Source organism: Manacus candei, unplaced genomic scaffold, assembly GCF_025592945.1.
Source record: "Manacus candei isolate 608988 ecotype Guabito, Panama unplaced genomic scaffold, ASM2559294v1 h1tg000050l, whole genome shotgun sequence".
NCBI classification, from domain to species: domain Eukaryota; kingdom Metazoa; phylum Chordata; class Aves; order Passeriformes; family Pipridae; genus Manacus; species Manacus candei.
In genome coordinates, this window is record NW_026138098.1 from 36,662,310 (window position 1) to 36,689,154 (window position 26,845).

Genomic DNA, 26,845 nt, shown 5'->3' on the forward strand with positions numbered 1-26,845 from the left:
TTTTCTCACTTATTTGTCCAGAAACAGAAAGAAGAAAAGGAAGTTTTTCTCCTGCACACACACAAGCCACAAAAAAAAGTGCTGCAAAATTACCACACTTTAAAGTGGGATTATTTGCTTTGTGAGCTTTGGTTTCAGCTGGGAGAGAGTTTTAAGTGTATTACTTTAACAAGTCCTAACAGCATTAGAGGATTTACTGTCAGTGATTTGTACAGGAAATCCAATTATTGCTTTTCACTTCTGTTTAGTGCAAACATTACTGTCAGAACATCTATGGCTTTAGAATGTACTCAAGGGCAAAACAAGAGCTGGAAGTGTCCAAGGCCAGGTTGGACAAAGCTTGGAGCAACCTGGGCCAGTGGAAGGTGTCCCTGCCCATGGCAGGGGTGGAATGAGATGATCTTTAAATCCCTTCCAACCCAAACCACCCTATGATTGTATGCCATTTTGCAGAAAGGATTTTATTTTTTTAACCTACATTACATAAACCTTAAAACCCAAGACTTCAGCATTTGCCTTCATACGTTCCTAGTTAACAGGAAAATTTTGTTTTATAAATTTATTACTTAGTCCTAAAGTGCCTGGCACTATTAGGTCCACAAAGAGACCTGTGTTTTCCTCAGACCAGGTGGAGAGGTCCTGCTTTCAGGATCAAGAAGCTGCACAAGCAGAAAGGGAAGTCAGGAGGCACGCAGGAAAATTTTCACTACAACTAAAAGTAGCAGAATGTAACTCCCAATAAAGCTTCCCAAAGCATTTGGGTCTAATGGCACCTTTTGCAGAACTATTTGCCAAAGGGAAAGGCAAGGCCAAGCAGGTACAGAATTAGAACACCACGAGGAGTCAAGAGCATTTTCGTGAGCTGCTTTGCCACCAGCTCTGGTTTTAAATCACTTTTAGGAACCAACAAGGAGCAGAGAAATTAGGAAGGGGGGCACTTCATGTGCTTGGTGGCTCAGGGGCAGGGGGCTGGCTCTGCACCCTGATTCCTCAGGCTGGTGTGGCCCCAGGGAGCAAGGCTGGGGCTACAAACCCATTTTTGGCACTTCCACGATCCCCACGAGAGGCACTAGAAGAAACCCACGGGACAGAAGGGGTTCTAACCACAGCAGGCTCAGGGACCACCTCACGATCACTGGGCTCACAGGCAGTAGGAGAACATTCCTGGACCAGTGCAGTGTCAATATTTGATCAATACCCAAACATCAGCCTTGCACAAACACGGGTCGTATCAAACCACTGCCAACCAAAGGAGTACTTATGACCACAGATTTATCTCGAAGCCACAGACACACAAAACACTTGTAATTTATTCTATTTTCTCTGGCAGTGGTACAACCCAGCACCCTTTGGGTACAACACGTGCTGCTGCTTCTCCACAGCACCATCAAACCCAAAATGTCTCAGCCACAGCAAGGAAAAAGCAGCAACACGAGAGCCTAGAGACACCCAAGCCCCAGGGATGGGGCTACAGAAACCTCAATCATGCCCATTCTCTTTAAAAATTTTTTTTTTCACCTCATATCAGCTTTGGAATTAGGACCAAGTTGTTTTTATATCTATTCATATAAAAACACACAGGCTATTTACTCCACTCTAAATTCCTTTTCAGTCTCTAGCAGGGTATGCTCAGGCTGCTGAAGCACTGGATTGCTTTTTTGAAACCATTCAGAGTTAAACTGAATTGTTCCTGATTACAAGAGCACAGCAGCACTACAGCACACAGGTTTATTCTGGGGGAAAATGGAGCACAACGATGTTTATGCAGCTATAATGAGTTGTGAGGGTGCTTAACACAATCCCCTGGCTCTTTGTACACACACACAAACCCTCCACGACCCACACGTGTCCCTCTAAGTCTGGAGGTGACTTGGGACAATTCAAAGGCCTTTTAGCACCATCCCATTTCTTCCCCCATTTCCAGCATGCCCTGCAGTGGCCACCATGGTCTGTCTGACCAGGGTGTCTCCACCAAGCAGAGCAAACAGGACTCAGGAGGTGCCTTCAACCCCCTCAAACGTGGGGGACACACCCCCGTTGGAGCTGAACTATCCACACTCAAAACCATCACCATTTTCATGTCTCTCTCGAGGCTGGAGAAGGCACATCAGCTCCATCCCAGCTCCACACCACAAAAGCTGAGGTGAGGTCTCGTGGTCCTTAAAGCCCAGCCACCACCCCCATGACTTATGAGTTATGTGAAAAACACCCATGACATCTGGGAACAAGGACTTACAGAGCAGGCTCCAGCACCATCCCACGGCTCCCGGCACATGGATCCACAGGGCCTTCTTCCCCAGGTGCCCTCTCCACTCCAACAGACCAGTCTTTTGGGAGGCACAACTGTATCCATAGCTCCTCACCCTCCCAAAGGGAAAAGCTCGGGAGAGCCACTGCTTTCCATCCCCCTGCATGGCAGACACCCCCAGACAAACCTCCCTCTCCCTGTTCTGTCTCCAAGTGTGGCCCTGGGCTGGGTCCAGCCCTTTATCTCCTCCCCTCTTGGCAGCCAATTCTCCCAAATCTGCTGCAGCTGGATCTCCACTCAGGACCTGACTGGCCTCACCTGCAGCTCAGCTCCTCTGGGCCCAGCTCTGTGAACTCCAGCAGATCCAGCCCAGCTGCCCAACCTTATTTAAAACACCTGAGAAAACTGCCAGGGAGACTCACACAAGCCAAGAAAGAAAAAGGAAGAGATGTGGCTGAGATGGAGCCACTCCCAGCTGGAGGATTCAGAGGAAAAACCTTGAGCAGGGAGTGCTAAGGGGACAGTCCTGGCACTGGAAACATCAGGTGAGGGAGTGGTTGCAGGGAGCAAGGAGTGAGATGCTGCTCACCTTGAGGGAGCAAAGCCCCCATTATCCACCCCCCCACAGGAATACCCACTGCTTTTAAAGCTGAGCAAACACAGGGATGGCACTTTTCCAAGCCTGAGGCGTCAGCAACACCTAATCAGAAATGGTTCATTTAACATGCCTCAAAACTGCCTTTGATGTGGTCCCACACCAGTGTAGTGGAGGCAGCTTTGAGCCTGGCAAACCCTGGGACAGACTAGTTATGGTCCAGCACCGAGGGGAGAGGGAGCCAAGGCAGGATGCAATCACAGGGATGGATCCCTATCTCGGGATACCAAACTTGCACATCACATGGGAAAAACTGTTTAGTGGTGAACGTGGTGGTGGTGCTGCATTGATGGTTGGACTTGATGTTCATAAAGGTCTTTTCCAACCTTAGCAATTCTATAATTCTATGGAATTAGCCTCTGTGGTACCCATTTCATTACTGTCAGGGTCCAGAAGGATTTTAGAAAGAGGCAGACGTTCAGTTCAGCTTTTGCATCAACAGATGTGGCACAATACCTCAAGGACCATAAAATCAGGGTGCTCAGAGGCTGCCACACCTGGATGCCACCCATGGCAGAGGTCCTGTGGCTGCTGAATTTATTCCCAGCCTTTTCCAGGTGCAACAAACCCTTTCCAAAACTGGCACTGGTTTTCTTTGCCGGGAGCTCACTCAGCCTTTGCTTGGGTGATGTTTTCATAGCCACTTCTGCAAACCCACCAGCAAGAGGATTTCTTCCTCTTGCCATCTTCCTCCAGCAACCAGAACCCCCTGTTGAAGCCAGGACTGGCACAGGGCTGTGTCCCTTCTCCCAGAATCTCTGCTGAGAGCGGATCCGCTGGGAAAGGCACGGTGTCCAAATGGTAGTGCAGGGCCAGCCCTTAAGCTGGACCTGACTTGAATCCTTTGGGTTTATTTACCAAAACCCGGGCCTGGGTAGGTGCTGTGGGGCAGCGCTGACCCAGCTCTCTGGTCAAAGGCCTGCGGGGAGCCGGGAGATAGAGCAGGTTAACGTTTAACCCCGGGGGCTGTAAACCAGCCCCGGGGCTGCTGAACCTTTGGAGTTTGATATGATGATTGGGGAATAACCGCAGTGACACGTCGCAAACTCTCCATAATCAAGGAGACCTCTTTCCCGGGTGGGGATCTCCAAAATCGCTCAGGTAGGTGGCCGCGCGTTCCGCCCGCGGGTTTTGGGGCGCGGGCACCGGGGGCTCCCGCGGAACGGGGCTGTTGGCTGGGATGGGGAAGGAGCGGCTCCGCCGTGTGCCTTCCACCCCCTGGCAGTGCCCCACCGTCAGATCCGTGCTTGGGGGGCTGCCTGACACCAGCAGGGCTGGGCTGGGGGGCCGGACCCTCGCCCCGGCACAGCCCCGCACCGCTCGCTTCGGTCTGGTGCTGACCCGGGTGGGGAGAGCGGGGCTCCCTGTGCCCCCCGGCACAGCTTCTGCCCGGCAGCAGCGGCAAAGAGCTGCTTTTTCTTCCCTGCTTTCCTCCCTCTGACCGCGGTTTTCTGGCGGTTGCCAGAAAAGCGAAGGCAGACGAGGCGGAGGGGGGAGGAAGGGTTTTCCCCGCCGCAATTCGGGCTCGATCTGTTAAAGCGCAACTTTCCGGGGCTAATCATTAGAGATATTCCCAGCCGACCTCTCACTCCTCCTCCTCCTCTTTGCAAAAGGTCGGTCCCCGGAGCGAAGGCGACCGCTGGTCCTAGGAAACCCTCAGTTTTCCCTAATCCCCTCAAACCAGCACAGAATGCCTGCCTTAAGCTCTTCCCCTCGGTGAAAGAGCAGCTCCGGGTGGGAGCAGGCACGGGAGCAAGGCTGGTTTCAAAGGACCCGGCACATGATGCTGCAAACAAAAACAGGAGGGAGGGAGGCTGGGCTGGGCATCAGCTGCTCTTCGTCCTCAGAGAGGGCTTTTTGGGGCGTTTTGTGCGCGTTTGGTCACAGAGCTGCCAAAGATGTGTGCAGGAGGAAAGGCGTTTTCAAGAGAGGAAGGTGAATCCCAGGGAAAAGGGCCCGAGCAAAGAATTTGCTGGTTTAGGTGTGAAATGTTTTCTCAAGGCTCGTGGGCTGCGAAGGGTGAAGAGCTTTCACGTTGCTTCTGGTTTATGTTGCTTTCCTGCAAATACCTGTGAGTTCCCACCTTCTGTGGAACCCCCTGAGCTGGAAAACAACCCCATGCCCTGGAAAAGCAAAGGGACAAAAGCCTCGTGCCCCATTGCTCAATCAGACTCTGTCCTGCAGCGTCTCACAACAGCAAAGAGCTGGGGTCAGCTCATGAAGCTTCAAGTGTCTGGTTTGGGGAAGAAAATGACGTCTGTTTAGTGTTTATGTATGTATATAAATGAATATATATTGCTTGGAGCCCGGAGGGAGGAAAAAAAGCCTCAAAACCTTGATAAGCTAAAGGAAAACAGTTTCTCCAGTTTGGGTTATTATGGGTAAAGAGTGAATATAATTATCCAGTGTTTCCAGAGGTTGTTATTCCTCATGAGGAGCAATTGCACCGGGGGGGTACCAGCCCAAAACAGCCTTCATGAGATGTGTCCAAGTGACTCAACACGTTCAGACACGAAGGTGTATCGATCCCTGCAGGATAAACAGGGTTTCATTATCTCATTCATGGAAACAGTAACCAGGTTTCCCCGAAAGGGCTGCCAAGGGGCAGGCTCTGGCCTCAAATACCACCTTTCCTCCCCTCAGCAAAAATCCTGGCATGGGAGCCATCCCTTGGAGGAGGAAACAAACCCCCTGCTTTTCCAAGCAACTAACCCAAAAGTGAAGTAAAATGCACATTTTGGGGGTAAAAGCTGGATTCATCTTGCTCCTGGATGGATGGAGCAAAGCTGTGGGACCTGCCTGTGGCAGCTGGTAAGGAACCCATGTGTGCAAGTAACCATGGAGAGGTGAAGCAGTATTATAATAGTTTTGTTTCTTGTTGGTGTGAGATTTGCGAGGCATAAAAGTGCCTTGGCATTTTAGAGCTTCAGTAGAAATCTAAAATAAATGAGAGTGTTCAGTGGAGAGAGGAAAATCAAACTCAGTGATGCTCTGATTTCAGGTAAAAGCAGTTCCTTCCTTTTTCTGAGTTCTTAATTATGTGACCGTGATAACTTGGTAGCATTGTCAAAACTTCATCAAAATTGAAGGTGAAATAGGAAACTCCGGGACAATTTGCACTTCCAAAGGTGTTAATTTCAATACAAACATCTGAAAAAAAAATGCAACCTCCTCCCCTGCACTTTTTTCTTTTCTGTTTAGCTGGTGGCCCTTCTTAATAACAATCCATCTTAAGGGCAAGCCCCTGAAATTGGTTGATTTCCAGAACAATTATTTCTACTAAGTGTGCTTGGCTTGATTCTTTTTTAAAAACAGTGTTAAAAACACTGCCTTAATTTGCTGCAGTCATTCACACTTTCCATCAGCAGCCATGCAAGGGGGGTTTTCCCACTGTGAGGGTGGATTTGCTAATTGATTCATGGCCCAGGGAACAAAGAAGGAGAGAAAGTAGTCGTGTTTCTCCCGGGTGACAGCAGCTCTCCTCCCTTACCCTTAAGGTACAAAAAAATATCCCAGTACACTGGCAGCACTGCAAGGGCTGAGGCTGAGGCCTGGAATCAAGGGAAAGTGCTGAAATCCCACCAGTTTCAGAAATAAAACATCCCACCATGACTTGTGTCCTGGAAATAGTCTGGATGCACTGCTGGGCAAGTGGAGAAGTGGCTCTTAGGGACGTGGGTTAGTGCTGGAGGTGGCAGTGAGGGGGAACGGTTGGACTTGATGATCCTGGAGGGTTTTTCCAACCTAAATGATTCCATGATTCTGTGATAAGAGGTGGAAAAGTGCCCTGCTCAAAAAGGTGTTTAGATGTCCTTAGGCAGGGGAGGTAGGAGAGAAGGGGGAAAGCAGAAGCACTTGGAATATTGGGGGTGAAAATCCTGTTTTGCTGTGCTTGGGGTTCATTGTGTCAGGATTTGTAGCTCTTGATAAAAGAGAGGTGTGTTTTCTGTTTCCATCCCAGAAAAACCCCACTGATGGAGGAAAGCTCTTTAGACACGAGGCTTATAAATTACTTGTGGATGACTTTGGGCTGGTAATTAGCAGGAGTGACCTAATTTCTAAGAGTGATGCTACAAACCTGTTCTCAAGAGGTTGTGTGTGTGCGTGTCCAAGCCCTGAGCGTGCAGCCTTGTCCAGTCCTGGCCTCCTCTTGAAGGAGGAGTGAAGGCTTGCAGAGTAACTCAGGCTGGAGGTGCCCTGGGCTGGGGGTCTCCAGCTGGACCCCACTTCCAGCAGGACTGATGCCACAGTTGTGACAGGCAGGTCTGGCCACCCCGGGGATGGGGATCCTCCACCTCTTACACACGAAAGGGCCGTTCCCTGGGACAGCCTGGGCTTTCTCCAGGAGCATGTGGAAGCACCAGGCACAGATTAAGGCCAGATCATCGTTTACACACCCCCAAGACACCACATTTTGCAGAGGCTGTGATTAAAACTTTATGCAACCTTGAGTGCTCTTGCTCCCTCATCCCTCGTGGATTGCTTCAGCGTGTCCTGGAGCACCCCAGTGTCTAGACGTGCTTGTCTAGAGCCTGAAATGTTTGCAGGATGCCTTGTGAGAAGAGCCCAGAAGAGCTCGCCTGTCTTATCTCGGAAGGCAGGAGCCAGAGGGATGTTGCTCCTGCTGCAAATGCATCAGCCAGGGACGTGCTCTCCTCCCACCCAGCCCCAGCCCCGCAGCCTGTGCCCAGTGCTCAGCGTTAAACCATCCCCGGGAGTGAGACGCTGCTGGAAATCGCTGCTCCCGGGGGAAGAGCGGTGGAGATGTCTGGCATTTCAGGCTCCACATGCAAATGCATTCCGAGCTGCAGCCGTGCAGACACCCGGCCTGCAAGTGCAGCGGGAAACTACGATTTGAGGGGGGAGGGAGTTGGAAAAAGGCTCCTGCGCTCCTCGGCTATGTAGGTCACGGCTGGGGGCAGGCTGGGAAGCTCTCCCGCCGTGGAAAGCCGCCGAGGTTTTGCCTGGCTGCGGTCCAGCCGCTTTCCCGGCACGGAGAGGATGCTGTGCCCGCCGGCTGCAGGCAGCCCGCTGCCTTCCCGCTGCCTTCCCGCTGCCTTCCCGCTGCCTTCCCGCTGCCTTCCCGCTGCCTTCCCGCTGCCTTCCCGCTGCTCCGGCCGCCGGGGCAGCCCCCGGGGCTGCAGCACCGGCACACCCGGGGGAGAAGGGAAAATCTGGGTAAATCCGAGAGAAACCTGCGCGGAGCAGCCGCCCCTTTTCAGCCCCAGCCTGGAGGTGCGTGAGGATGGCTCGAGTCCAGCCCTAAGGGCTGACAGAGACCCGTGGGGCGCTGTGCAGATTTACCCCGTGGGGCTCTGTGCAGATTTACCCCGTAGGCTCTGTGCAGATTTACCCCCTTCCGATCCCTCAGCCCCCTGACGACACCGGGATGCAGCAAAAGCAAAAATCCAAGGGACCCAATTCGCGGCTTTGCTCCAGAGGGCTGGTTCAGGGTGTGTCTGCCCAGGCAGGGCAGGATGCAAAACCAATCTGGATTTTAACTGGGTTGTTTTTTTTTTTTTTAACGATCACTTTCTCCTTCTTAAGCAGGCTGGGAAAGGATCCAGCTGGTTTGTGCACGGCAGTGTGCTAATCCTGCCCCGTGCCGTGCCAGCTCCGGAGGGGGTGGCAGGCACAGGTACCACGAGCACCGATGGGGCTTTGCTGCCACCCTCAGCAAGGGCAAAACGAACCTGTAATTGGGCTGCAGCTGCTCCAGAAAACACTCATTTGGGAATTAGAGACGGGAGAGAGCCATTGCATCGAGCCATTCACCTCCCAGCCCCTGCACACTGGGGGTAATCAAAACACTGGAGAACGTGGGAGCGTGGGAAAAATCAAGTAAAATCAGAAGGATCTCGCAAAGCTCCACAATAAATAGCTCCAAAATCTGGCATTTCGGAGGTGTCTCTGCTTCCAAGTGTTTGAGTCACAGTCTCTGGAGCTCAGTGTGGCAGGGCCCGAGTGAGACAAGGCTGAGATCCTCCAAATACCCATTTTTGGCACTGAGAATAATCCATCTACTTAAGTTTAAAGCACCTCTTTAAGTCCTTCAGGATCCAGAGCCATAGGAGCACAGGGCAAGGAATGTCCAAAGGCAAAGTGGCCTGCCCCAAACCTTACCTTTCCCCTCAAGGAGCCCCCAAAGCAGCATGTGTTAGTTAATAGAAGTGCTTGGTGTGAAACAGCTGCTTCCAGGAAAAGGGTTTTTCTGTTATTTCCACGGCGTTGTGACGCACTCAGGAATTCTGCCACAGCTGGATATATTGCCCTTCTTTGCCTGCATTTCTTTATGGGCAGTGCCCATGTTATGTGCACCAAGAGACCTGCTGTACAGTGGGATTCTTTCATGTCTTTTCCCTAAAATCTGGGTGTGGCCACAGCAATCCATCTTCCTTCCACTTTTCTGTTTCTCTGGATTTCCCTTCTCCTCCACCCAGCATCCCCACCACCATCCCATGCCCTTCCCCATCCCTGTGCCACAGGGGGTCACAGGGTGTCTGTCCCATTCCCCTCCTCCCCAGGACACCCCCCTTTTGGCCCTTTTGGCCCTGTTTGCTCTCCCAGCAATCCCAGGAGTTATATCACCTTGCCTTGCCTCCACTTTTCTACAGCTAAAAGCAATTTAAGGCAAAAGAACCATTCTGGATGACACAGTTCAGGGGTTTCCTGCTACAAAGTTCTTGGTCCCCCCAGCCCCCAGCCCTGGTTTTGCCCTTGCTGGTGTTCAGCACCAGCCCATCACCACGAGGCCTCAAGCTCAGCACTGCACCTGCTGACCCTTCTCTGTGTCTGGCACGTCCAAACGGATTTTGGACGAGCCCAAAGCTCAGCAGTCAGGAAAAATGGGACATTCTGAGATTACAGGTGGTGAGTCCGCCTTGCAAACACCCCTTTGCCAGTGTGGAACCCCAGTCAGACTCAGATTTCAGTTTTATGGTGTTTTCAACCCAAATCCAGAACTTTAAAAAAAAAAAATCCCACAATTAGCCAGGAGCTAAAACTACAGCTCTGAACCAAAACATCTGAACCCAAGACAAGATCTGAAGTTCTCCCATGTTCTTTATTTTGAAAAATAAACACAGGCCAAATTTGGACCCAGGGCTTGTTTTTCATAAAGGGCTGGACATGGTTGGTAGGAGGTTCCCTTTCCAGTGTCAACATCATGCCATGGCCTGAAGGACCCATTGTCACGTACATTTGACATATATCCCCCTCCTAAGACTCGAGCACTGCTGGTGGGTTACAAATTCCCCCTGCATCTCACTGGAGCACTATCCAAAATCTGACTGTGGGTTTAAATGCTATTTACTTTCATGCTCAAGGGGGATAATTTTGGGTTTCCCCCCCCCCCCCCCATGGTCGCTGTTGTTTTGTGTTGTTTTTATCTCAGAAATAACCGATTTAGGAAGAACGATCCTGTTGTCTTTCTCAGGAGGGTGGACTTTCTCCTCCGAGCCGTATTAATTGATTTAATTTATCTTAAATTTGATTGCAGTGAGCACCCCTAATTAACCTGATTTTTTGCTGATAATCACTCACAATGGAATCAAATCACAAATCCGGGGATGGATTGACCGGCACACAGAAAGAAGCCGCCCTCCGTGCCTTAATTCAGCGAACGGGATATAATTTGATCCAGGTAGGAATTCATGGTCACATCCTTTTGTGTGCAGTGTCCAGCTTCATCCTGGAGCTTCAGCAGGGGCTCGAGCAGGAAATCTGCACATGAGGTGCTCCTGGCTCATTCCTTTTCCCTCTGTTTTTCTCTGACACGTGTGCTGTCCTTAACCCCATGGAATAGGTGCTGTCTTTCGTGAAGACAATAAATTCCTCTGGGAATTTATGGTTTAAAAAAATCACAATAAAAAAACCAGCCCTGAGCACTGCTGAGTGAAGGTTGGGATTGGTGCCTCAAAGCCACGGCTGCAGAGGTAGTTTAGCAAATAAAACCCACCCGATGAAGCTTCAGAAGAGCGTGGCTGGACTGAGCTGGGAAGCCCAGCATGTCACCACCAGGTCAGCCTTTTGTATAGATACAGGTGAGGCAGGTGCTTCACCTGCCCAGACACCAAAGGTTTGCTCCCAGCTTAGTCTTCAAGGTCTCCAAGATCAAGGCCTCCTGTGGTGGCCTCCAAGGTGGAGAGTGGGCATGTCCTCCCAAACCCCCCTGAAGAAGTGTTTCTCAATTAGCACCACCAAAACGAGCTGCTTTTTCGAAACCACTGGGCACTGATATGACCGACTGTGCATCCTGGAAGAAGTAGCTGAAACCACTGAATTTTAGGCAGGTGGAGGCCTTGAACCTTGCCTTGCTTTGCATAGCACTAGAGGGCACAACAGCCCAAAGGAAAACCCGAGATTCCTGGGAAAAAGCATTTTCCTGGAGCCCTCAATCCGGTGTGCCCCAAGACCAGGCCAGCATCTGGGTTTGTTGGCCCTGAGGTGGCTTTTTACTGTACCTGACCCAGAAGATAAATGACTTCTCTATGTCTTATATTTACTGTGGCTTTCTCAGAATCCCAGAAACCCAGACTGGTTTGGGTTGGAAGGGACCTTGAAGCCCATTTCATCCCACCCCCTGCCATGGGCAGGGACACCTTCCACTAGCCCAGGTTGCTCCAACCTGGCCTTGGACACTTCCTGTTATAGGGTCAAGAAAACTAAAAGACCTTCTGGTATATTCCTATTTTCCTGTAAGGATCCCTGTTTGCTGACCTGCTTTAGGCCTTCCTCCAAAGTCAGCTGTACAGGCATTCGCTTGCCTGGAATGATCCCAGAGTGGGGAGTGACCAAAGAAATGACCAGGGAGACAAAAATAGAAAAAGGACTGGAGTCCCAGCTCCTCTGGTAGGACAGGAGAAGGAAGAGAGGCAGGAAGGAAGGAAAGGAAGGAAGGAAGGAAGGAAAGAAGGAAGGAAGGAAGGAAAATGAAACAATACAGGAAAGATGATTAAAAATAGGAAAACAGAGACACATCCATCTAGCAAAAACATACCAAAAAGAGGAAATATTGACTGGTCTTCACACCTGTTGGGGGCCAAGATCTGCCCTCTGCCTGAAGGAGCTCCTGGGTAGGCAGGTGTCACCCTTTACCCCTCACAGGGCCACCCACCATCGATGGCCCTGCTCTGTCCCTGCCGTGGGGCTGTCTCTGCCATCTCCTCTGCCCAGTCCTCCTCCTCTGAAATCCCTGGCGCAGTCACAGAAAGTGCTGCCCCACTCCTGGGAGCAGGAAAGGGGGGGTGTCAGGGTGCACCATGTCTCCATGCCCACCTCCAGGTCCTCCCCATGCTTTGTGCCAGGCACTGCCTCCTCTCCACTCTCCCAGCTGCTGGCACAAGTGTCTCTCCTCAAAGGCACTGAGCAGCTCCAGCACAACCTGATGCCAACAGTGCCCAGGGCTCACTGGCTGGACCCCTGCACTTCCATCTCTCTCCCAGATTTTCCCCTGCATGCCCACCTTTCCCTCTCTGTTGGCTCTTTCTGAGGTCCTGATGCCTTCTGGTTTTGGAGAGTCCTTCTGCTTTCAAACACAGCCCTTCTGGTGCCTTCTCTTTGCTCTGTAGAGTAGGAAACTCTCCATCAGTCACCGAAATAAGAGGTGATTTCATTGTTAATAAATATTCATGTTTGGATGAAGAATCATGACAAGTTATAAGTGTTGCAGGTGCTCTGTTACACAGTCCACAGCTGACACACAGCCCACAGAGATTCCCCTCCCAGAGCCAGGGAGACATTTCCCAGGCAATTATCTGACCATCTCCATCTCGGACACCCGAAGTAGCAGCTGAGTTGAATGTTCCTTAGCAAAACTCAGTGCAAACCACACCCTTCCCCAGCACATCCCCAGTAGCCTGACTGGGTTATCCAGTACACATTTGGCAGTGGGACAACCATTCCACACCAGGTTACCTCCGAGGAGTCTGGGAAGAGCTGCTCCTTGAAGGGAAGGAGGGTGCCTGCCTCCAGCATGTCTTAAGGGTCATTCCCTGAGAAGGGATCCATGTTTAAAAACCTGTCTCTAAATACATCTAATCTCTATCTTTCCTTTCTCTCCGTGGCAGGAAAATGGGCAGAGGAAATACGGAGGACCCCCCCCGGGCTGGGATGGCCCTCCCCCGGAGAGGGGCTGCGAGATCTTCATCGGGAAACTGCCCCGGGACCTCTTCGAAGATGAACTTATCCCACTGTGCGAGAAAGTGAGACTGCCCGGAGGGTGGGGGCATGGCAGGGGCTGGGGCTGCTCAGAGCTGCCTTCCAGGGCTGAACCAGAGCTGATCCCGAGGCCAGGTTGGACGGGGCTTGGAGCAACCTGGGCTAGTGGGAGGTGTCCCTGCCCATGGCAGGGGGTGGGATGAGATGGGCTTTAAGGGCCCTTCCAGCCCAGACCAGTCTGGGATTCTGTGATGATTTGGCAAGCTCTGACCTTTAAACACCTCCCACCTTGCCAACAAACCTCTTTCTTTCTGGTTTGCAGATTGGCAAAATCTATGAAATGAGAATGATGATGGACTTCAATGGCAACAACAGGGGCTATGCCTTTGTGACCTTCTCCAACAAACAGGAGGCGAAGAACGCAATAAAGACCCTCAATAATTATGAAATTAGGTAAGCCTGACAAACACCTTCACATCAGCTTTAAACCACAGACAGCTGGGGTGGTGTGTAAGGTATATTTTTCCTCGCAGCCCCAGAGCAAAGTTATTTGGATACCTGAGCTTTGAGAGGAGATCTACTCTTGTCTCCCTGTGCAGTTGCTGCTTTCTGCCCTGGTACAAAGGACTCTTCAGAGTCAACATCTTTTGCAGGGAATTTCTTACAAAACAACAACAGAAAAATCCATCGGAAAAAAAATATTTTGCTTTGGATCAAATTAACTTTCCCCCAGGCACTGCTGTTTGTTTCACCTTCCCCTCTGAGCTGTTTGTTGTTGATTTATTCCTATTCACAGCCTCTCTCGTGACAGATACCGTGGATGTGTTCTGGGAGACAGAGCAATTGCAAAAAATGCTGAAATAGGATGGAAACCAATTGGCAGAACAGTGACATTTCCTAATAGAAAGGAACAGAAAAAGCCCTCATGGTTGTGACTAAAAATTGGGAACAAAACACCCAGAAATCAACAACATATGGGCCCATCAATATGTTTTGTTTTGATTTCAACCACACTTACTGTTTTTTTCCAGTTCAAAGTGGGATGAGTAGATGTCTCTGCCTAAAAGCCTTTTGAGATAAACCATTCTGGCAACTTTATGGCTTTCATTTTTGTTTTTAATAAAAAAAGATGGGTTGTGAACTGCTTTACAAGCAACCCTAAGGATGAGCAGATCACAAGGCACAGAGAGGGCTTGGAAATGTGATTTGTATCAGAGGCTGGAAGGTCTCAGGGATCAGGCTTCATCCACCTCCACCTCCTCCACTTCCTTCCCTTGTTCCAAAGACTCCTCTAAATAAGTTCTTGACTTCTCAAGACCTGTAAGAGATACTTTGACCATGAAGAGGTGAACAAAGTGCGTGTAAGGAAGTTTTTACTTCGGGATCTGCACAACAGTTGCCATCAGTGAGGCCCCAAAGGGTGTCTCTCCGTGACAAGGGGTTTTCTTTCCCCAAAACCTCAGTTGTGAGGCCCAGTCATGAGTGGGAAGCCACAAGTCACCGATGAATGCAACAGATCTTGGCTCATACTGGGTGGCAACACGAGGGTCAGTGCTGTGACCCCCGGGTATGGGCACAGCTGCCTGGTAGCAGCAAAGGGCAAAAGGGAGAATCCCAGGAAGCAAAAGCAAAGTCTGACTTTGGTTTCTCCCTGCCCTCAAATCCTTCATTTCAGCTGTGCTGCCTGACTGTGATGTGAGATTTAGCAGAGTGGCAGCCTCTGAGCAAGACCACCGGAGTACCCGAAACAACACCCGGCTCCGAAGCAGGAGGCCTCGTGTTTCGGGGCGAGAGAGGGGGTTTGTTTTAACCTTCCCCTCTCTCTGCCCCCGGCAAACCAGCAGTGTCCTTTGTGCTCAGGAACGGGCGGCTCCTGGGGGTGTGTGCCAGCGTGGACAACTGCCGCCTGTTCGTGGGGGGCATCCCCAAGACCAAGAAGAGGGAGGAGATCCTGGCGGAGATGAAGAAGGTGACGGACGGCGTGGTGGACGTCATCGTGTACCCCAGCGCCGCCGACAAGACCAAGAACAGGGGCTTTGCCTTCGTGGAGTACGAAAGCCACCGGGCTGCAGCCATGGCCAGGAGGAAACTGCTCCCAGGTCAGCACAGAGGGAAGGGTTTGGCTCAGGGGGGCGATTCACTGCAGCTCCCGGGGGAGCACCGCGCTGGTTATCCACGCTGGGCACTCAGGGGCTGGGGTTTGGTAAAATACAGCTGGAGGGATCTGGGCTGCGTGTGTCCAGACAGCTCTGCTGGAGGGTGTGTTTTATCCTGTGGTTATAGTTGGGTTATACATAAAACACAGCCTCTGTTATGGCACTCGAGAACGGATTCAGTCTTGAGAAAGTACTGAGGGTGCTCCAGAAAACAGGTTATTTTCCGTGTGGGAAGAAAATTTTGAGTGAGGAACTGCTTTAAACAATGTTGAGAATAAGTCTATGAAATTTAGTGCTGGGGGACAGGCAAAGGCCACTGTGAAGCAGAGAGGGGTTTAGCAGGTGTTAGAGGAAGAAGTCACTTAACATTCAGTGCATTTGCAGGAGTTTCACCACTTTCCTCTTGCTTTCTTGTGTTCAACAGCTTCTGCACTGCTTTGTTGAACCCAGCTCACTTGCTGGGGAAAGCATCCAAAAAACCTTCTGGTCTGAGACTTGTTCATAACCCCCCAGCCTTCTTTCACCTGTTCTATCTGACAGCCCATGAAACATCCTGCATAATTTAAATCCTTTTTACTTACTGTGGAAAAAAAAAAAAAGAGCATGATCTGAGCACTGAATACTCTTGGATATTGTGGGATATCTCACACTATGCTTCCTTTTATTCTGCGTTTTCTGCGTCACTTCAGCAGAACTCCCTGACTGTGGGAGCACACTCAGCTGCTCTGTGCTTCAGCACCACTCTTCCATGGTTTCTCCATGGAGAAGGAAGGCAGGAGCAGGCAGAGCCACAGCTGCCAACCAGCCTGGAGGGAACAGAGCGCTTGAAACCCTGAGCAAAGGCAGCGAGACAGATGGAAGGGGCACACGTGAACAGACATGTGCAATCTCCAGTTTGGGGACATCTCAGCAAACAGTTTTTGGGAATTTCAAAGGCCTGAGCAGGAGCCAGACATCTTCTGATGTTCCAAACATACGGCAGGAACTGCAAAAACGTTCCAAGCCGGAGCTGAATGTGTGTCCAGGGGATTCACTGGATGGATGAGAGGTGGAATATCCTTATCAAGACCCTTCCTTTAGTCTGAACCTCGCTGCTCTTTGAGGGAGCTCTGTAGAAGAGACAGAGATGCTCAAAAATGGAGCTTAAAAAAAATTTAAAACCTCGTCCTGTCTCCTGACTAAAACCAGAGGGTGGAAGTTTAGCAAGAGGCTGGTGCAGGACCAAGCTCAGCTCCTTGCTGCAAGTCAGCTGGGTCATTATTCCCACTACTGAGCTGGAAACAGCAGTTCAGAAAGGGGCACATAACCATGAGCACCCATCTCTCTGTTTCTGCTCACCAGGGGCTCAAATCAGACTGTGCAGTGCTGAAAGCTGAACATCAGCTGGGCCTCACTCCACAGCCCCTGGCTCATTCGTGAGGGACTCAGAGGGAGCAGCATCTTTCCATTCAGTTTGATCATTTACACTTCCAAACAGAAAAACGAGTCTCCAAATCCTACCCTCAGCCTCTGATCTTGTAGCTCCCACCCCATCTTAGATGGGTTATCCAAGCAGAGCTGCAGTGTAGGATGCCTTTTTAGATCTGGCAAGGAAAGTTTTGCAGGATTTTCTTTTTCCCTTCTGTTGCAAATGATTGGTTTAGGCCATTTAAATAATCACCAGCAGAGTATCAACAAAAGCTGATTTAACATAAATTTGCAAAGGCACGACAAAGTTTTATGGCAGTGTTGACTCTGTTACTTACTAAATAGATAAAACACACAAAGAAAAACCAGATTAAAGCAATCTAGAATGATTTATCTGGGAGGCAAAAGGGTAAGGAGGGAAACAGTAAGGGAGTGAAGCCCCTTGCCCAACTTAGCCTGGACTGGATCAATGGTTTGGATCTAAACGATTTATCAATTGTAACAATACCTAATTCAACTCAACAGCAGCACTTCTTAATACATTGACTAATTTAACATCAATAAAACGGTTCAATGGAATTCTGCCTGAGTGCAACATAACCATATATCCAACTTGACCATTAATTTAATAATAAAATCTAAAATGGCAACATTTGCAATACACGCGCACGCAGAGATAAAGTGCAGACAAAGTGCACGGGAAATTCCCCTCGAATCCAGGGAAATGCTCGTGTGGGATGCCTTTTCAGGTCCCCAGGGGGCGGAGGGTTGAGCCTCGAGGAGCGGAGGCGTCGCCCCGGGCTGTGTCCCCAGCGTTCAGCCCCTCGGTGCCACCTGGGGAAGGCGGCAGGTGAAGAAACCATCGCTCCCCGAGCTCCCTGTGCCTTGCCCGGGGTGCTGCTCCTCACTGCCATTCCCACAGCTCTGGGACGAGTCCCTCTCGGCTACAAATTGAACGTCACTAATTGACCAAGCAGCTACTTAAGGGATTAGGTGGCTCAGTGCAGACGATTATGGACCTCAGTGTCCACCACCACCTTTAACCACCTCTTTGTTTGCTCTTTGCATTCTCTGCCCCTCAGCAGCTCATCCACAGCTTGGAGAGCCCCGGGGCTCACCCTCCACACCCACACCCTGGTTTATGCCTCGTTATTTTTCGTGTCCCTCCTTTCTTCTGCTGCAGCTTCACCCAGTGGGGCCCAAAGGAATTCAGACACACACAGAGACATCCCTGCTTTTGCTGTTTCATTTCATCCAGCCAGGACTTCGGGATCCCTTTTTGTGTTATCTAAGGAATGAAGCTTTTGCAGCCAAAAGGGATTCTTATACAGTTCCCTTTGAGGGAGCGCTCCAGGGAATGTGGAACTCAGTGAATGATGCCATATTTCCATTTCTTTCAATTCTGGACGCTGTATTTCTGCAGGCACCTGAACTATTGGTGGGAGCAGGCTCCAAGTGTGACCATCTGCTTTCGGAAATGAGTTAATGAAGCAGCAGTGCTTGGAGCTAGAAAGGCTTTTCTGGTTGTGTTTGGAGAATTTGGCCCGCTCTGCTGCTCACACTGCACACGAAACAGTGTCTGAGCAGAAGGGAGAGGAACCAGAGCCTGTCTGACACACTGACCATGCCAATCCCTTTAAAGGAAGGATCCAGCTCTGGGGACACCCCATCGCCGTGGACTGGGCAGAGCCAGAGGTGGAGGTGGATGAAGACACCATGTCATCGGTAAAAATCCTCTATGTGAGGAACCTCATGCTCTCCACCACTGAAGAGACCATAGAAAAGGAGTTCAACAGCATCAAACCAGGTAGGAGCCCCCTGAGGCTGCAGCTCCTGAATAAACGCCGCTTCTGCAAGTGGAAATATTTCTCTGGTCATAAAATGCCAAAGGAGGAGATAAAAATAGCTGGTTCTCTGCTGTAAAATGTTCCTGTGTAATGCCACAAAAATGGTCATTAGGCTGAAGGCTCCCACCCAACTTGCACACCATGTCATCCCATTAAGGGCAGCTTATTTTCCAGCTAGCGACACTGCTAACCTTTTTTGGGGGATTGGCAACTGGAAGAGATCCAAAATGCTGCATGGGGATGCCTGTGTCATAAAAACGATTTGGAATCATTTCAGTTCTTTCTTTAAAAAAAAAAGAGAGAGAGCTGGTGAAGCAGCTGGGTGATTTCAGCATTCTTCTATGGCAAGGAATGATAAAAATAGCGTGATTTAATACAAATCCTTTTTATCTAATCTATCTAAATTCTGAACTCTGTAATTTTCATACATCCCTTCCCCCCCCATTCTCCTGTAAATTTGTGAATAATCAGCATTTATATTACATGCACTTAGGGTGAGGCTTTTTCAAAAAGCAAGTAGATTTGTTGGGGCTAAAAATCCTGCTGCCTTTCAAAGGAGATTTTACTTCTGAGCAGCTCCAGCTTTAGGAAATTCCACCCAAAACCAACAAAGTAAAAATAACCCATTTCTGCAGCTCTCCAAGCCACACAGTCCATTAGGCATTAGGAACTTTTGCTTGGCAATGTGAATCTCCTTTCATCTCGTTCCTATTAACTTCCTTCTATTAATTTTTTAAAATACACTACAGAGCTTCATTTTTCCTTCACCAATTTTCATATCTGCTCTATACATGCCTTTTACTGTACTAGGCTGCAATGCAAAGCTCCTTATGAGGTTTTCTTGTATCCTTCCAATATTTCTGCCTGATACTTTTAGCCACCACCAAGCTGTTGGAGACCCCATTTTACCCCTGAGTTAAATTTATGTCATCACCCTCTCTTAACTGTTTCCTTCTTTTATTTACCCAGTTTTGCTGCTGAGCACTGAACAGCTCACGCTCCCCAGAAACACATTTATGCCCCTTTGACACTTTGGTAACAGTCATCTGCTCTGCTCCTAAGGCAAGTTTTCCAGTACAACAGCAGAAGTTCTGTATCATCTTTAATTTTCACTTCATCATTTCACTGCTCGTGTTGGAATTTTTTTTTAATTTTTCTTTTTTTTCAATGGACAGCTTTAATTTTGGTGGATAAAGTGGGTACATTAGATCAGCAAAATTTCAGCTTTAGGGAGAGCAAATGCAGTTTTAGTGGGATCAAAAAAGGCAGCAAGGATGTGAAATTATTCCCTCCCCTGCTTTGGTTCTCTGCCTCATTCACTGAGCCACATTTCAGCACCACTTACCTGAAGTTACATTTGATCCAGGGCATTAAGAAGCTGCTTTGACATTACCAAGTCACCCAATAAAAGATGATCCAAAGGAGTTATGATCCAGAGGTCCCCATGACAGAGCAATTCCCACGTCTATGGCTCCACAGACACTGCTTATGCATCTTAAACTGTGGTTTACTGCAAGTATCACCCCTTAAATCTGTCCCAAATTCAGTGCTTGGTGACTTTTATAGAGAGACACATCTCACCGAAGAGCCCTGCCCTTGCTCCCTGGGGATTCTGGCAAAATTCCTCATCCCTGCTGAAGTTTCCAGCAGGCAGCTCGTGCTCTCCCAGTGTTCTGAAGGGGGCAGTGCTCCCCCTCCGACATTCCACGGATGTTCTCTCCAAGGGGAGCTATCACACTGCTTTGCCCCGGCTGAGGCAGAAGCAGGGAAGAGCAAACTTTTAGGCTCAGGAGAGGATCCCTGTCGTGGAACACTCCCAGGGAGGCAGAAGGGGGATTTTCAAAACACAGCGAGTTCATTAAAGCCTCGACTTGTAAACGAGGCATCAGCATGTAACTCCCATAGCTTCAGGCTTGGAAAAATCACCTTCTGTCCCAGAAGGACACAAAGTGCTGCTTACCATTCCAGTGCTGCTCAGGTTATGGGCTGGGACAGCTCCATTTATCCCACTGCAGCTCCTAATGGCTCCCCCTGAACACCAGAGGAATTTATTTTCTCCTGCATTTATCTAGGCAAGTGTTTTTGTAGCAGTGTGACATTTCCCTGTGCCCCTGTTCGGCTTTAAAAGGTGAGAAGCCAAGGGGAGAGCTGTTGAGCATCCCTGAGCCAAGTTTCCAAAGGATGGCTTTGGGGGTGGTACTTTTGGAGGCTGGGCTGGTTGGTGATGTGCTCCCCAAGCTGCAGGAGCAGGGAACATGAACAATTAAAGAGAGGACAGATGTCTAAAGGTTGTGGCCGTGGGGAAGAGCACTGGTGGGGTTATTTTGGAGACAAACCTCTCAGTGCTGAGCATCTCAGTGCAACAGCAGAGCAGCTGACAAGGGAAAGGGAAAGCTCTAGAGGCACGACACAGAAGTGAAGAACAAGAAGCCATTTACATTTGAATTATTTTGGGTGATCACACAGGTGTAAGAAGGACTCAGGCTGGAGGCACCAGGGTGGGGGTCTCCAGCCCAAGCCCGCTCCCAGAAGGGTCAACACCTCAGCTGGAGAGGCTGACTGGGGCCATGTCCAGGCCATCTGGGGCATCCAGGGAATCCCCACTGACACGGGAAAGGCTGTTTCTTAGCAAGAGACCTGCTGTCCCTTCAGTCCCAGCCCGTCCCTGTGCCTGGGGCTGCTCTGTCCCAGGCAGGACTGGCTGTTCCTTCTTGCTGAACATCCTGAGTTGATGAGTAAGAGAAAAGCCTCCTCATTTTATGGCAGGAGCATCAGCTTCCCTGAAGCTGCCTCCAAGCACCATGCATGCAGGAAACCATGGAGATGGGATCACATGGTGATGTTTCTTGTAGCTGGTGCAAGCCCTGCTCAGCCAGTTTAGTGGTCTGTCACAGAAGGGAGACACAGGACCAAAGGTAGTGTCCAACAGAGCACTTTGGACAGGAGAAAACCACTCCAGTTTAAAGGGAAACTGGTGTCTGCTCCCCAACCCTTCTAGGGTGTCTTGAAATACTATAACCATTCTACATTTACTTTCCTATGCCATATACTTCCTAAGAGGTATCCTCTTGTTCTTGTTCTTTTACCCTTTGCTCTCCCAGGGCTCATAACCTGACACTGCTGCTCTCTCAGACCTGTATTCCCCAATTAAAACCCATTTCCTACTAATATTCCAATGTTTTCTACAGGTGCGGTGGAGAGAGTAAAGAAAATTAGAGACTACGCCTTTGTGCACTTCAATAAGAGAGAACACGCTGTGGAAGCTATGAAAGCATTGAATGGGAAGGTAAATACTAATTCCTGGAGCTTGGGTACATTATATTCCACACACTGAAACAAAGCCTCCTGATTTATCAGCTACCAAAACCTCCTGGAGGTGTCATCCCTGTTTTCTCTTTGCAGGCTGCTTTTATACTCCTGAATCTGTTTTTCTGCAGCTCTGATGTACACAAACTATTCATTTTGGCTGCCTGTATTCGTGCTAAATGTTTGCCCAGCTCAGCCTCTAGTTCACTGCTCAGAAAAAGTGTGGGGGGGAAAGCAGAGGAAGCTGCAAGAAGAACTAGCAAAAGAGGGGGTTTGGGCTCCCTTGGCTCGCACTCACATCCTCGTTCCACGTCTGCCAACAAAAACACTGGCAGGGCAGTGTGTGAATGGCAAACTGGGACAGACAAGGTCAGCCCAGAACATCTGCTCCCAGTTCAGATGGGGGTTTGCAGGGGGGGTGCCGGATTTGGTCCCTGTTGCGCCGCCTGTACTTCCCGGCGCTGCAGCGCCAGGGCTGCTCCCAAGGAGGTGTTAACCCTGCTCCTATTCTTAGTGCTACTGCTGTTCCCCGCAGGAGCACGTGGAATCTCGCTGGCTTACCAGCTCCTTGGCAGGGAAGTGAAGCCTTTGGAAGGCTGTGCAGACTCAGTTAATCTGAATTAACTGGGCGGGGATGGGCGCTCTCGGCACCCTAAGACTTTGCACCAAGCCGGTGCTGCCTTCTGCCTGTGGGAGGGGGATTTGGGGGATTTCTGGGGCCGGTTTCCTTCATTTTCTCATCCCATTAGCAAACCCCCTCCCTAGGCAGGATAACCCATGTGCACTTTGGAGTCTCACCCTCCTGCCGTGCTCTCTCCCCGCCGGGAAGGTGCTGGACGGGTCCCCCATCGAGGTGACTTTGGCCAAGCCGGTGGACAAGGACAGCTACGTGAGATACACGCGTGGCACGGGCGGCAGGGGCCCGGTGCTGCCGGGGGAGTACACCTACACCTTTGGGCACGTGTACGACCCCGCCGCCGCCTACCTGGGCGCCCCGGTGTTCTACGCGCCCCAGGCCTACGCCGCCATCCCCAACCTCCACTTCCCCGCCACCAAGGGGCTCAGCAGCAGGAGCATCATCCGGCCCCCCTCCATCCGAGGTAACGCCTGCCACACAGCACTCAGCTCCAGCAAAATAGCTCCTCCTCCTCCTACACGTGTGTCGCTGGACACCGCCCTGGCTCCCGGACCCCTGTCCCAAAGGGATGGAAAACGCGGGGTTTGGCCTCTGTCCTTCCCAATTTTCCAGCGGGCCAAGCTGAAAGAAATCACCATTTTCCTGGAGTAAGCCTGAAAGAGCTTCCAGATTGCCCTGGGGCCAGTGTAAATAAACCACAAATCCTGGTTTTGCCCCAGCAGGGAAGACCAAATAAAACAATTTTCCTTTCCCCCCTTCAGAGCCAGACCCCACAGCCAGCCACCAGCACAGCTCAGCGCTGTGTTTCCTCTTTGCTTTGAAGGTCACAGGGAAAGTTTTACCAGTCCTGGTGTTTTCTGACCCAAAGCCATGGAGCTTCCCAAGGAGGTCACCATGCCCCTAATACAGGGTTGGGAGCCAGGACTGAAATCAAGAAAGCCATTAATGATGTGCTCTGGGAGATGGAGCCCTGTTTTGGGGGTATTTCTGAAAACTACTGGGTCACTGCACCTGGGACCAAATCAAATCCCCCTACTCAGATAGCCCCAAATTAAATATCAGTGCAGACATCATTTGGTAAGTGCAGAAGTAAGTTTAGGGTTAGCAAAAAAAAAGAAAAATAAATAAATAACTCTGCTCATTTGATCCTCCCTCCAAAGATTATGCCTTGTGTCCCCAAGCCCGTGGCCAAGTCCCACAGCAGGCTGGGACTCTGTGTGGCACCCCAACAGGGCTAACAAGGACCATCATGGCCAGTTTTTCTCCCTTCACAAGGAAGGGGACAGGGCAGCCAGGAACACCCCTTGCACCTCATGTTTTTCCCACACAGGTGAAAGCAGCTTCTATGAAGTTTGCACTGGGAAGGGTGCAGATGTGATAACCCACCATCCCTCTCTCGCCTTATGTTCTCCCCAGACCCCCAAGCAGGGTTCCCTGAGGAGAAATGGAAGTGTAATGGGGGAAAACAAAAAGAGATTTTCATTTGTATAAGGGTGAAATTGTATAAACTCTGAATTCTTCCAGAAGGTGAAATTACGCTGGTGGGTAACAAAAGATACCAGCTGTCCCCTCTCCACATTTCAACTACAAATGTGGGTAGAAAGGCATCACGAAATCAAAACTGGCTAGAGAAGGTGGGAAATGGGTCAGAAGGAAGCAGGTCTCCCCAGAAAAGCCTCCCCTACCCAAGCATAAGAGCCCAAAAAGAAAGGGTGTCGGTGTCGAGCCGGGGTTATCCCGCAGAGGGGCCTCCTGCCCGTCTTCTTCCCCCCCCACCCCCAGCAAGCAGGGCTAACTTTTCCATTTCAGCAAGGATCAGGGTCGTTTTTCCCGTGATTTGATTCAGTTTAATGCCTTCTTACATTCCTAGAAATTTACATGAATGTACCTGTAGGGGCTGCGGGAGTTAGAGGCCTGGGAGGTCGCGGCTACCTGGCGTACACGGGCCTGGGCCGAGGATACCAGCTCAAAGAAAAGAGGGGAGAGGACAAACTCTACGACCTCCTGCCAGGGATGGAGCTCACGCCGATGAACCACGTCACACTAAAGCCCCAAGGGATCAAACTCGCTCCTCAGGTACCGAAAATAGCATCAATATCCCGGCCAACCGTCGCCTCTGCCCAAAATGCTTCGGGAAAACAGGCCCCTGATGGGATCTGCGCTGGGGACTGCTAATTAAATCCCTTCCTGCACCTCCAAAAACATTAAAAAAATCAGTGATACTGGTTGTGCCTTGTAATATCCACCCACCTTGCTGTAGAACAGTGTCCACTCACAGAGCCCTACAATTGTCTGGGTTGGAGAAGACCTTTAGGATCACCATTGGCCACGGAGGAGAGCTGGCATAAACACCCGTGGGGGTCAGGTGAAATCCAGTTGGGGTTGTTCCTCTGTGAAAGCACCGAGGGTAAAGAAATTCCCACCCAAAAAGGGTTTGACACATGAGATGCACCCCCTGGGGCTTCACCGAGGGGTGAATGCACATGTAGGGAAAAATAATGTACATTTTCAAACTATTTATGGGGAAGGAGGTGTTGACCACAACCCAGCCCAGTGCAGAAGCTCTGGTCCCTCCAGGAGGTTTTTGATTTGGTTGTGCCTGTGGGCCTGGGATCCAGATGGATGGATGAGGGCTGAGGAGAAATCCAGAACAAATTCCCCGAGTCTCTGAAGGTCCAGCTCTTACAGTAACTCCTTTCCCCTCACCTTCTCCAAAGCAACCTGAGAAACCAGCTTCACCCTGAATTTTGAAGCTCATCTTTGCTTATTGACACTGAATTACCACAGCATCCAGTTTGCCACAGTCTGTGAAAACATCCTTTTTTCCTCCCGGAAAACTGGATAGTGGGATTTTTTCCCTCCTACAAAATTCCACAGTGCCCTTACCCTGTTATATCAGAACCACAGAACAGCCTGGATTGGAAGAGACCTTAAAGCTCATCTAGTCCCAACCCCTCTGCCACGGGACACCTTCCACAGGAGGTGTGAGATCACCTGAGTGGTTCTGCAGTGCCTCAGGGCGGCTGAAATTCCCCTTTTCCTCTTCCCATCCTTGCCAGCCCCCACTGTGCGTGTTCCAGCACTGAGAACTTGCTCTGTGGGGCACATCTTTCCAGCAGCTGAGCTCCCTAATCCCCCCACTGGCTACTGTCTCACAACAGCAGGTCACAAACCCCTGCAGTTTGCCTCGTTAACGGGACAAGCTCATTAATACCTGTCAGCACGGCCAGGCTCTCCCATCCTCTGTGCTGAGACCATTCCAACACCCCCTTGAAATGGTTTGGTTCTCAGCTGGGGTGCTCAGTGTTGGTGCCCAAATCTGCCTTATTGAGGATTTAGATGTTGATGTGACATTATAAACCCGCCACCCACACGAAGGTGCTGGGACAGCAGGGAACAAGTGTTGCCCCAGTCCAGAAATGTAATGAATTATTTATTTACACACCAGGTGCTGAACTTCAGCAGGGAGCTGTGATTGCCAAATTCAAAGCAGCACCGACGTTTATATTTTACATTTTCATTTTAAATAAAATGAAGTGTAAGTTTTAAATAGGCAAGACTTTGGGGTGACTTAATTGTGGCCTTCCAGGACCTGAAGGGAGCCCACAACAAAGGTGGAGAGAGGCTATTTACAGGGGTCTGGAGCAACAGGACACAGGGAATGGCTTCCCACTGCCAGAGGGCAGGGATAGATGGGATATTGGGAAGGAATTGTTCCCTGGGAGGGTGGGGAGGCCCTGGCACAGGTTGCCCAGAGAAGCTGTGGCTGCCCCTGGATCCCTGGAAGTGTCCAAGGCCAGGTTGGACGGGGCTTGGAGCAACCTGGGCTAGTGGGAGGTGTCCCTGCCCACGGCAGGGGGTGGAATGGGATGAGCTTTAAGGTCCCTTCCAACCCCAAACCATTCTGTGATTCTGTGGGTAAAAAACCTGAAATCCAAAGGCAAAGCAGGAGTGCTTCTGGACAGCAATTCCCAATTACCATGGAATCAGCTGTGCTGGGACTGAGGGCAACGTGGTTCAGCATTTCCCTTTCAAACTAAAAGCAGGAGTCGCCTGCTGAAGCCCGTGTAATTAATTGGATGGAAACACAACCTTTTTTCTTTTTAAAAAGAAGGCTATTTGGACTTCTCATGCTCTGTAACCCACTAAGCCAGGGGGTCAACAGAGCAGTGAAGATGAATGCAACTCAAGGGGTTTTTTTGGTACTCTGAAGTAGGAGAGCAGATATGGAGTTTTTGAGGAGAATTCAAAGAAAACCACTCTGAAACCAGAATAAAGCAGCTAATCAGTAAAAGGACAAAGGCATCCAATTTAACAGGGAATAACTTCAGGAATTAAACAGGTTTTTGAAGTAGAAAACATTTAGATTAATCTTATACTTGAAGGGGGCTGTAGTAACCTGTCTGCCATTTATTTTATGTTTTGTGAGCT

At 50.1% G+C, this 26,845-nt stretch overlaps 1 protein-coding gene across 4 annotated transcripts in view; it reads left to right on the plus strand.

The window, feature by feature from the left end:
* The first annotated feature begins 3,871 nt into the window (after positions 1 to 3,871).
* A1CF (APOBEC1 complementation factor) overlaps positions 3,872 to 26,845 on the plus strand; it is a 28,835-nt gene continuing 5,861 nt past the window's right edge. For 2 of the 4 annotated variants that reach the window (XM_051799671.1, XM_051799668.1), the window contains exons 1-9: positions 3,872 to 4,004; positions 10,402 to 10,545; positions 12,971 to 13,105; positions 13,384 to 13,514; positions 14,922 to 15,160; positions 18,267 to 18,431; positions 21,660 to 21,757; positions 22,607 to 22,877; positions 24,285 to 24,490. In XM_051799671.1, coding sequence (XP_051655631.1) covers positions 10,447 to 10,545; positions 12,971 to 13,105; positions 13,384 to 13,514; positions 14,922 to 15,160; positions 18,267 to 18,431; positions 21,660 to 21,757; positions 22,607 to 22,877; positions 24,285 to 24,490 — 1,344 coding nt within the window. In that variant the 5' untranslated portion in view covers positions 3,872 to 4,004; positions 10,402 to 10,446. The remainder of the gene's footprint in view (positions 4,005 to 10,401; positions 10,546 to 12,970; positions 13,106 to 13,383; positions 13,515 to 14,921; positions 15,161 to 18,266; positions 18,432 to 21,659; positions 21,758 to 22,606; positions 22,878 to 24,284; positions 24,491 to 26,845) is intronic. The other 2 variants (XM_051799670.1, XM_051799672.1) reach the window with 2 other exon arrangements.